The sequence below is a fragment of the Arachis ipaensis genome, chromosome B09 (assembly GCF_000816755.2).
Source record: "Arachis ipaensis cultivar K30076 chromosome B09, Araip1.1, whole genome shotgun sequence".
Taxonomy (NCBI): domain Eukaryota; kingdom Viridiplantae; phylum Streptophyta; class Magnoliopsida; order Fabales; family Fabaceae; genus Arachis; species Arachis ipaensis.
Genome location: NC_029793.2, coordinates 66,908,968 through 66,919,275, shown reverse-complemented (window position 1 = coordinate 66,919,275; position 10,308 = coordinate 66,908,968). Strand labels below are relative to the sequence as shown.

Sequence of the window (10,308 nt, the reverse complement as noted above, 5' to 3'; positions counted from 1 at the left end):
ATTGCCAATAACGCCTTCGTGAGCCATCATAGCCCACGTCAGTTGCTACGTTAACTATGCTAACGTGGAAGAGAAGTAGAACTCCAACGTTAGTGGTAAAAGTAAGTGCCACTAACGTTCCAAAAGGGGCAATTGGCCACGTTAAGAGCTACGTTAACTTAGTTAACGTGAGCTCTAACGTGGAAGAAGAAGATGATGCCAACGTTAATGACACTCACCTTTGTCACTAACGTTGGACTAAGCCCATATTGGCTACATTAAAAGCCACGTTAACCTAGTTAACGTGGACTCTAATGTGGAGGGAGCAAGAATCACCAACGTTAGTGACACTCACCTTTGTCACTAACGTTGGATTTAGCCACTATAAGCCACGTTAGTTGCCACGTTAATTACATTAACGTGGAAGCTAATGTGGAGAAGAGGGACGATGAGCCAACGTTAGTGACACTCATCTTTGTCACTAACGTTGGAGATGGCTATCAATACCACGTTAGAAGTCACGTTAACCTAGTTAACGTGAACTCTAACGTGGGAAGTAGGGGCGTTCTGAAGCATTAGTGACAAACGTAAGTGTCACTAACACTCTTGAAGATTTAGCAAGCCTACGTTAAAGGCCACGTTAACTATTCTAACGTGAACTCTAACGTTGGGAGAAAGGGGTACTCTCAACGTTATTGAAAAAGGTAAACCCCAGTAACTTTTGCAAAAGGCCAAGGGTCAACGTTAGTGGTCACGTTAGTGCCACTAACATTGAAGTTAACGTGGACCACTTTGGGTTAGGAACGTTAGTGAAAAAGGTGATTGTCACTAACATTCTCAACCCCACATTTTCACTTAACGTTAACACCACTAACGCCCTAAGCTAAAGTCCCTGCCTACTTCACACTTTCTCTGCAAGTAAAGCTGAGCCCACTGAAGAAGATAACTGCTTCAACTCAAGATCCAAAGGCCCATATCCAAGACTTGAAGAGCCAACTAGAAGATCAGAAGAATAGTATAAATAGGGAGAGCTTTGAACTAGAAAGAGCTTTTAGGCATTATTAGAATTACTCTCTGTATTTTACTTTCTCTGCACTTCTAGTTTAACTTTCAGAATGTACTCTCCATCTTTGCTTTCCATTCCCGGAGCTATGAACAACTAAACCCCTTTCATTGGGTTAGGGAGCTCTGTTGTAATTTGATGGATCAATAATAGTTTTCATTATTCTTCTTCTTTCTTTTCTCTTGATTTTACTAGAAAGCTTTCAATCTTCATCCAATTGAGTAGTTATCTTGGAAAAGAAGCTATTCATACTTGGATCTCTTCTGAACCTTGGAAAAGGGATGAAGAGATCATGCTAGAAATGTTTGCTCATGTTGCACCAAATTGGGGTTTGGGCGGATATGGTGACATATAATTCTCCCAATACTTTGATTTGGAAATACATGTGGTATAATCAGTGACCACACTTCATCTCTTCTCATGAGCAATTAGACCAAGGAATTGGCTATTGATCTGATTTGAGAGATTGAATTACCAAGGAATTGGAATTCAATCACTTAAGATTGCCAAGGAGATCAATGAATTGCATTGATTGCGGAAGAGATGAAAATGAACTTGATCCGGAGAATGCAACATCTCCTAAGCCCAATGAATTCCCCATTTCTGATCTTACCCATTCTCTTTACTTTATTCCATTTACCTTCATGCTAAACTTTCCTTCCCCATTTAAGATTCTGCAATTTACTTCCCGTCATTTATTTTCTGCTATTTACTTTCTCGCCATTTAATTTCCTGCAATTCTCAACTCACTTTCTGCTTAGCTCAACTAGAACATTCTTCCAATTAAAGTTGCTTGACCAATCAATCCCTGTGGGATTCAACCTCACTCTACTGTGAGTTTTTACTAGACGACAATTCGGTATACTTGCCGAGGGAGATTTATTAAGGGACAAGTTTCCGTGCATCAAGTGCTTAGGGTCACGGCCAAGAATCATAAAGTAGCTGTGTTCAAGAATCAACATACTGAACTAGGAGAATCAATAACACTATCTGAATTCTGAGTTCCTATAGATCCAACCATTCTGAACTTCAAAGGATAAAGTGAGATGCCAAAACTATTCAGAGACAAAAAGCTACTAGTCCCGCTCATCTAATTGGAGCTAAGTTTCATTGATATCTTGGAATTTATAGTATATTCTCTTCTTTTTATTCTATTTGATTTTCAGTTGCTTGGGGACAAGCAACAATTTAAGTTTGGTGTTGTGATGAGCAGATAATTTATACGCTTTTTGGCATTGTTTTTAGGTAGTTTTTAGTATGATTTAGTTAGTTTTTACCATATTTTTATTAGTTTTTATGCAAAATTCACATTTCTGGACTTTACTATGAGTTTGTGTATTTTTCTGTGATTTCATGTATTTTCTGGCTGAAATTGAGAGACCTGAGCAAAAATCTGATTCAGAGGCTGAAAAAAAACTGTAGATGCTGTTGGATTCTGACCTCCCTGCACTCGAAATGGATTTTATGGAGCTACAAAAACCCAATTGGCGCACTCTCAATTGCGTTGGAAAGTAGACATTAAGGGCTTTCCAGAAATATATAATATTCCATACTTTGTCCGAGTTTTGACAATGCAAACTGGCATTTATACGCCAACTTCCTGCCCTATTCTGAAATTAAACGCCAGAAACAGGTTACAAACCAGAGTTAAACGCCACAAATAGGCTACGACCTGGCGTTTAACTCCAAGAGAAGCCTATACACGTGTGAAGCTCAATGCTCAGCCCAAACACACATCAAGTGGGCCCTGGAAGTGGATTTCTACACTATCTATCTTAGTTTACCCATTTTCTGTAAACCTAGGTCACTAGCTTAGTATAAAAACTACTTTTAAAGACTTACTATGTAACTCATGACATTTTACACACTTCACATTGTATTTCTGATGGCATGAGTCTCTAAACCCCATGATTGGGGTGAGGAGCTCTGCTGTGTTTCGATGAATTAATGCAATTACTACTGTTTTTCATTCAATCACGCTTGTTTCTATTCTAAAATATTCACTCGCACTTCACCCTGATGAATGTGATGATCCGTGACACTCATCATCATTCTCACCTATGAACGCGTGCCTGACAACCACCTCCGTTCTATCTGCACTAGCTTGAGTGTGTATCTCTTAGCCTCCTGGTTCACGATCAGAGTCTTCGTGGTATAGGCTAGAATTATTGGCGGCCATTCCTGAGATCCGGAAAGTCTAAACCTTGTCTGTGGTATTATGAGTAGGGTCTGGGAAGGGATGACTGTGACGAGCTTCAAAATCGCGAGTGTTGGGCGTAGTGATAGACGCAATAGAATTAATGGATTATATTCCAACATGAGTGAGAATCGACAGATGATTAGCAATGCGGTGACAGCGCATTTGGACCATTTTCACTAAGAGGATGGATGGTAGCCATTGACAACGGTGATCCACCAACATACAGCTTGCCATGGAAGGAACCTTGCATGCGTGAAGAAGAAGATAGTAGAAAAGCAGAGATTCAGAAGACAGAGCATCTCCAAAATCTCAATCTATTCTCCATTACTGCATAACAAGTATCATTTATTTTATGTTAATTACTTTTCATAAACCCAACCATTTTTATTAATAATTTTCTGACTAAGAATTACAAAATAACCATAGCTTGCTTCAAGCCGACAATCTCCGTGGGATCGATCCTTACTCACGTAAGGTATTACTTGGACGACCCAGTGCACTTGCTGGTTAGTTGTGCGAAATTACAAAAGTGTGATTGTGATTTCGTGCACCAGGAAGCTAGATTAAGCACTTTTAATTACCTTGTTAATTCCTTTCATTTCAATTCTTTAGTTCGCTTAATTCTTTCTATTTTTGATTTGATCATTTTAGCTGTTCATTGTTCATATTTCCATTTTTTACTACTCTATTAACTGTTTGATTAATTGTATCAACCAAACTAACCACCAGTCTTAACAAGAAGTGATTCCTTCACTTGTCCTCTGTCTGCTGTTTATTGAATGTATGACATGTAGAAGAGGAGAAACTTCATCCTCTTTTGATAGTGAACCTGAGAGGACCTTCCTGAGATTAAGGAAGGAAGCAAGCGGTAAAGGAATAGTTGGAGAGGAAGTAGTGGAGGAAGATCTGGGAGTTACTATGGAGGAAGATGTGAACTAAAGAAAATAGTTAGTGAACTAAAGAAAATAAAGAATTAAAAGCAATTAAATGACTAAACCAAGAAAAAAATGTCTAATTTAGATAATCAATCAATGGTAGTTTATTAATCACTGTTAATGCAACGCCGCCAAAAATTTGATACGGAATTTACAAATTGATATCCGCAAAACTACCGGCAAGTGCACCTGATCGCACCAACTAATACTATAGTGAGTGGGTTATCGTTCCCACCAGGATTAAGGAATTAAGCAAGCAATGATTGATTAAGTATTCTAGTTAAACAATTCATAATTTGATGATGAATAATTAATAATAGAAACATGAAATTTAAATGACATGAGCAAGAAGTAAATGAAAGCAATAAATGACTTGAATATAAAGAACGAAAATGTAAATGACTGAAAATTTAATTGCATGAATGTAAATACTGGAAATATAAATTTTAGGAATAGTAAATTGCAAGAATGTAAATAAAGCAACGTAAATTCACATTAATTGAAAGCCAATGACTAATCTATCACGGATCAAAGCTCCATTTAAGGATTTGTCGCAGGACAATGGGTTGCTGGATCGACAAGATGGAATTTGAACCTCGGACACTTTCTTAAGCAGACTAATGAACTAACCATTAGACCAACCTAACTTGGTTTGATTAAAAATTATATTATAACAATTGACAATTATAATAATTGACAATTAATATAATTATAATGATTGAAAATATTAATGATAGACACTTAGTATAATTATGTATTAAATGCTAATTTTTATATAATTATAAAAAATATATTTTTTTAAAATAAATTGAGAAGAGAGAAGTATACATATTGGCACCAATTATTTTTATTATTTTATAAAATCTTTTAAAAAAATTTACTAACAAGTGGCCGAATTCTCGTTTCCTCGCTAATAACTTGTTTGTTGGTTAAAAGGCAAAAGTGTCCAAAACCGTCCAACTAACAATTACCGTCCCTTAAACCCTACGCCAGAACCTTCAACTGAAGTGTCTAAACCTCTTCTTTCTCTCTCTCCACGATCGCAACTTTCATTAAACATCAACAAGAACCAGAACAGGCGCTTCTACCACCCTGACCAGACCTCAACGTCCCAATTCAGAATACTTCGCCGGAGAATCTCTTCCCAGAACTGGGTAATAGACCGTTCCTGTAGCGAAAAGCTCACCTACTACACTGTCATCGCCTACCTCACCATCGACGGAGTCCTCAATTCGGGGGGTCAAAGTAACAGCAGGTTTAGAAACTCGCTTGGAACGTTGGGCTTGATCTTCTCTGTCACAGAGGTACGATCCAGTATTTCACCGACAGTGATGACATTGTAAACAGGGCCGCCGCTGGGATCGTCACTGGTGCTCTGTATAAGATGGCGAGGGCTAAGGTGGGCTGCGATTCCGGAGTCTTCGGTGTATTGCAGCAGCGGCTACTGTGGCCGGGACGAGGAAATATGTTCCGTTATAGGTATAGGGATAGGTTTGATCTTCATGAGAATAGAATTGGAGATGATTGGAATGCCAAGGGTTGGTGTTCTGGCCCTTTTTTTTTCTTACCTCTTTTATCTAGTTACTCACTGCATAATTTGATGTTGGCATTTAGCTGCTTGTCATTGATTAACATGTAAATGTTGAAATTACCACTTCAATCTTACATGGGATAACAAACTATTCTTTTAAATATCATGTTGAGAGATTATTTTTGATAAATTTCTTGTTTGACTAATCAGTTTGTGTAGGCATTCACCATCAATCTACTAATAGGAATAGGAAATAAGGAAATTCTTGTGATCATTATCGATTTAAGCCAGCTGCTATGATTTTCTTTTTCATGTGTCATGATTACTTATACTTGATGTACAACACAATTGTGCTATTGTTTTGAATTCAATGCTTCACATAATAAGTGTTTTACTTTAGTATTAATTTGTATATAATATATATATATATATATATATATATATATATCTATCTATGGTATCTATGTGAAATTGGTGAAAACAAACAATCAAATTCCCAAGCAAGTATAGACAATTAGAGCAAAGCAAAGAAGATAATCCAATGCATCTAAAATCTAAAGAATTGATTTAACTCATCCAAATGAAGTAACTTGCAAGAATACATGATGAGAAGTAGGGAAACATAGAGTTGACTTACTGTATCCGCCATTTCGGACATTTGTCGCAACGCTATAGTTTTATGGCATTTTTTGCCGTTCTCTTAAAAGAATAAAAATGTATTGTTATCTCTTAGATCTAGGAGATCCTTAAACATCTGAAAGCAGATATTTCCAGAAAAAGGGCCTGTCCTCAAAAGCCACCTTCAGAAAAAGAATATCCTATTGTCAACTATAACGTAGCAACATACCTCTCACTATGTTTACACTGAGAGAAAATACATCGATTTTGTAAGACACGATTTTGTAAGACACGATCACTAGTCTTGGTCCACCGACATAATCAAAGAATATATCCTAAACTAGCAAAATATTGTACATTCAACAATAGCTATAGCTATATATTATGTGCAATACTAAGAGCTTACACTCCACTGCAGCATTGAGCAGAACGAAGTCAGATTTCAACATCAACCCTAGTTCGGATAGGCTTGAGCTTAATTCCTAAACTTGCCGGAGAGAGGAGTTCTGGCGCTATGCATGAATGATTACCAGAGGGGCTGGCTGGATTCGAGCCATTGCTTGATGATGAAGCAAAATATTGTTGTCTTTGGTAGCCAAAACCCATCAAGAAACACTCAAGTGGAAATATCATGGAATTTGGATGCTCTTCTGTTACTAGTGAGCCACAAGCTTGAACCTGAGCAGGTAAGCAACATCGTTATGCTACATTCTAATATTGTTTCCCTTTGTCTTTCTCAACTAGATTTTCATTTCCTCGTTCAAGAGTGATGTTCCTAAAGTAGTTCTCAAAAAGATTAATTTTGCCTATCAAATTCATCCAGCAGTCAATTGGGTTTGACAGGGGTGACAGGTGAAAAATTGTCAACAAAGAACGATGGTAATAATTTTGGGTATATCAGATGAATAATTAATCTCTTTATGAGTTATTTTGTCTGCAAAGCAACATTTCAATGACTACTTTAATACTCCACTTTTTTTCCCTTGTTTTTCATATAATGAATGGAAGGACTAACTACCTCAACAAGTGCACAGATTTTCCGGTCAATTTTTGTGCTCATGTAGACAGATTCAGCATGGAAGGGACTACTTTCACCTGCAAATATGAGTGTCTTACATTGCAAGTTCTTCAGACCCTCAGTGAGATCCTGCCTTCTGCAAGTTCATGTAAAAAAGGAATTATAATTTGCTAAGTTTTCTGTCAGTCATAATATATGGAAAATCTTTTGATATCTTTTATTACACATGCTAGATTATAAATGTATTACATTGGAGGCAACAACAAAAAGCAAAGGAAAAACATCACTAGTTAGTAAAAAAAAAATATAACTTACACATTAATTGCTTGAAGAAAACGCATAACATTCAAGCTTTGCCTTTCATCCAGAAGCTGTAATTATATTTCAAAGAGGATCCACATGTCAGGATTGTACAAAGATTAATTCCTGGATAGCTATTTTTATGTGCTCAAGGGTGAAGGTGAAGAATATATGAATATGTTTTTTCTAAAACAAGACTAATATTTACATACCCGTCGGCAAGTTAGGATTATGTCTGATTCTGCTCCCTGGACACTGCCCCTAAGTTCCTGAAAGACATGTTAGGAATATTGTCACATGTCGAAATGATTCAAGCTTCGCAACAGAAAAAGAAAGAAAATGGCATACCTTGCTGAAGTAACGCTGCAGAAGGCATTCCTTAAGTAAGCTGCACATGCCGTAGAAGTATAATAAATTCATTAAGACCTGCACAAATTGATATAGAAAAACCTTAGGCAGCAATTTTTTGTCTTCTTCCTTTTGTTTTAGATCTTTGAGGTATCTACAGAATTGATATGCAAAAATGCTGAAAAGGTTTCTTAATACTATGGAAGACACCATGTCTACTGCAGTTTTTAAATTGCTTTGCTCTGTTGCTGCTTATTTATATGAGTATCCTTGCCAGTTATAAGGTTACTAACTTCCTTAATCTAGTTCTTCATACTTCAATTGATAACATATTATGAAAGTTATACTGCCGACAGGGATAAGAACCTTGTTGTAGAGCCATTCGGCCCATGAAGGCGCTCTACAGATAGGTGTAACAAGAATCAATCCAAGCACGCGCTCCTTGTATTTCATCTGCCAAATAAGATAAATCATGATGAGTTACGAAAACTAGATTGTTACAATTATAACTCAGTTTTGATACTTACTGCAAATAGTGTCAGGATGTAAGCACCAGCAGTTACACCCAAGCACAGAACCTCTTTCAGCCTGATTAAAGGCAGTGTTGGACAAATGTGAGAACATTAGAGAAGTTTGTTTAATCATAACACGATAAGAATGGCATGGGGAAAAAAAATACTAAGTTCCTTTACATTGAGATGTTATAGATGTATTCCTTTACTAGTTTTAATGCATGACAACAATTGCTAACATATTCTTGTAGTGAAAAATATGTCCTCAAGGTCCACTGTGAGAAACTAAATCTTTATGCTAAGAAAAACGCAAACATATGATCTTTACATACCCAAAGAAATCAAGAACTTCTGCAACTTGGTCTGCAAGGTCATCCACACAGAGCAATGGCTCGTCCGACGAAATCACATCGGCTCCCAACTGCAATAACTCTTAACTCTTAAGCAAATGAGAAAGAGTCTATTAGACTCTATGAGCTACTGCGCAGAGAGCATTCATGACTTTTTTTTTTGTTTCAAGAATTTGAGGAACGCAAATCAATACCAAAGCTACGAAACTGGTTTATAATAAATTACTATTTCATGGAAGTGAAAAATGCATCAAAGTTCAGATAAAAATTGATAATTGAAGAGCATTAGAATGTAAAAATTCCCTACTAATACTGACCTCATGGCCAGGAGCATCAATGTGATAAATGCAGAAGTTATGAAGCAACAAAGAAGCAGCTTCTGGGCAGAACAACAGACCCTGGAAACAAGATACATCTGCATAAAAGGAACTTTTCTTTTTTATTTTTCAAAACTTCACAATTCTCAAACACATTCTCCCAATACAAAGACCTGCTTTAATTTTGCTTCCAATCCTCAAAACATTTCTATCCAAAAAAAAGACGAGGCATTTTCCCTCAAGTTCAAAATGGAAATAAACTTAACAAAACCGAAATTACTAAAAACAAATAAAATTAGAAAAAGAATATACAATATAATATATCATACAATTAAGAGCCACATCTGGGTAGGTTATTAAAGCTGGCTTTTCTTGATCCCCACAAACAAGCACAGAAACTGAACCTTTACTTGTTTTAACCGTGAATTCCTGCAATACACACACACACAATCTAAGTTAAATTAAATACAAAAATTGTAATAATGTTTAGTTTACAAAATTCCACTCTTTTATTATACACATGAAAACTGAAAATGTAGAATCTAAAAATGCAATTAGAAAAACCGTTACCTTTCCACCTAAAGGTATCAAATCAATGTCAATGGAGAGTGAGTCACTTGACTCGCCCATGACTCACTCCTACGCATTCAATGTAACTGCAAAGCAGAGAGGCTCAATGATTTTCGAAGCTCTTGCTTTCTTCTTCTTCTTCTTCTTCTTTGTTTCTTTGCTGTCGTTGTTGATTGGTGGTGTTAAATTACGGTCTCAAGTCACAACCCCTTCCTTATTTGAAGGGAAAACCCGCACGAGCGACCTTTCTTTAAAAAAAAATTAAGAAATTGAAAAAGTGGAAAGGTTTTTCCAGAGATTCAGATTCAGAAGTAGTACTAGATTTTTATTTTTACAGTGGCTGTCGTATAGTAGAATTCAGTGACCGTTGGAACAAAATTGGGCTAAAAGGGACATTTTACTAATTTATACACAGTTTAAAAAACAAATATTTTAATTTTATTATACTGATGTAATGTAAAATATTTTATAGATTAGTATATGTTTCTTTGAATGTTTTTCACATCCTTAATATAAAACATAATTATTTTTATTAATATAATATTATATAATTAAATGCTTTAGTGC

The 10,308-nt window shown here is 36.2% G+C and overlaps 1 protein-coding gene and 1 long non-coding RNA gene across 3 annotated transcripts; one reads left to right on the top strand and one right to left on the bottom strand.

The window, feature by feature from the left end:
• LOC107619138 (pollen-specific protein SF21) lies at positions 5,505–10,089 on the bottom strand. 2 transcript variants are annotated; one of them, XM_021110939.1, is made up of 12 exons: positions 9,742–10,089; positions 9,501–9,600; positions 9,172–9,269; positions 8,837–8,925; positions 8,520–8,580; positions 8,359–8,445; positions 7,993–8,070; positions 7,857–7,913; positions 7,660–7,715; positions 7,345–7,480; positions 6,745–7,004; positions 5,505–5,714 (listed from the first exon to the last, which is right to left on the bottom strand). In XM_021110939.1, the coding sequence occupies exons 1-11, from the start codon at positions 9,799–9,801 to the stop codon at positions 6,762–6,764; spliced, it is 1,065 nt and encodes a 354-aa protein (XP_020966598.1). In that variant the 5' UTR covers positions 9,802–10,089; the 3' UTR covers positions 5,505–5,714; positions 6,745–6,761. The 2 variants fall into 2 exon arrangements, with proteins under 2 accessions (XP_020966598.1, XP_016176849.1); XM_016321363.2 differs by lacking the exon at positions 5,505–5,714 and having other exon boundaries at positions 6,473–7,004; positions 9,742–10,083.
• On the top strand, positions 5,576–7,291 carry LOC110266394. The gene is made up of 2 exons (XR_002353726.1): positions 5,576–5,715; positions 6,745–7,291. It is a non-coding gene; the product is annotated as an uncharacterized LOC110266394 (long non-coding RNA).

Excerpts from the sequence above, each read along its gene's own strand:
- LOC107619138 (XM_021110939.1), bottom strand. The coding sequence starts at position 9,801 with ATGGGCGAGTCAAGTGACTCACTCTCCATTGACATTGATTTGATACCT. Across the intron at positions 9,270-9,500 it reads CCCAGATGTGGCTCTTAATT|ATGTATCTTGTTTCCAGGGT; the intron begins GTATGATATATT and ends CCTTTTATGCAG. Across the intron at positions 8,071-8,358 it reads CCGAATGGCTCTACAACAAG|GTCTTAATGAATTTATTATA; the intron begins GTTCTTATCCCT and ends CAATTTGTGCAG.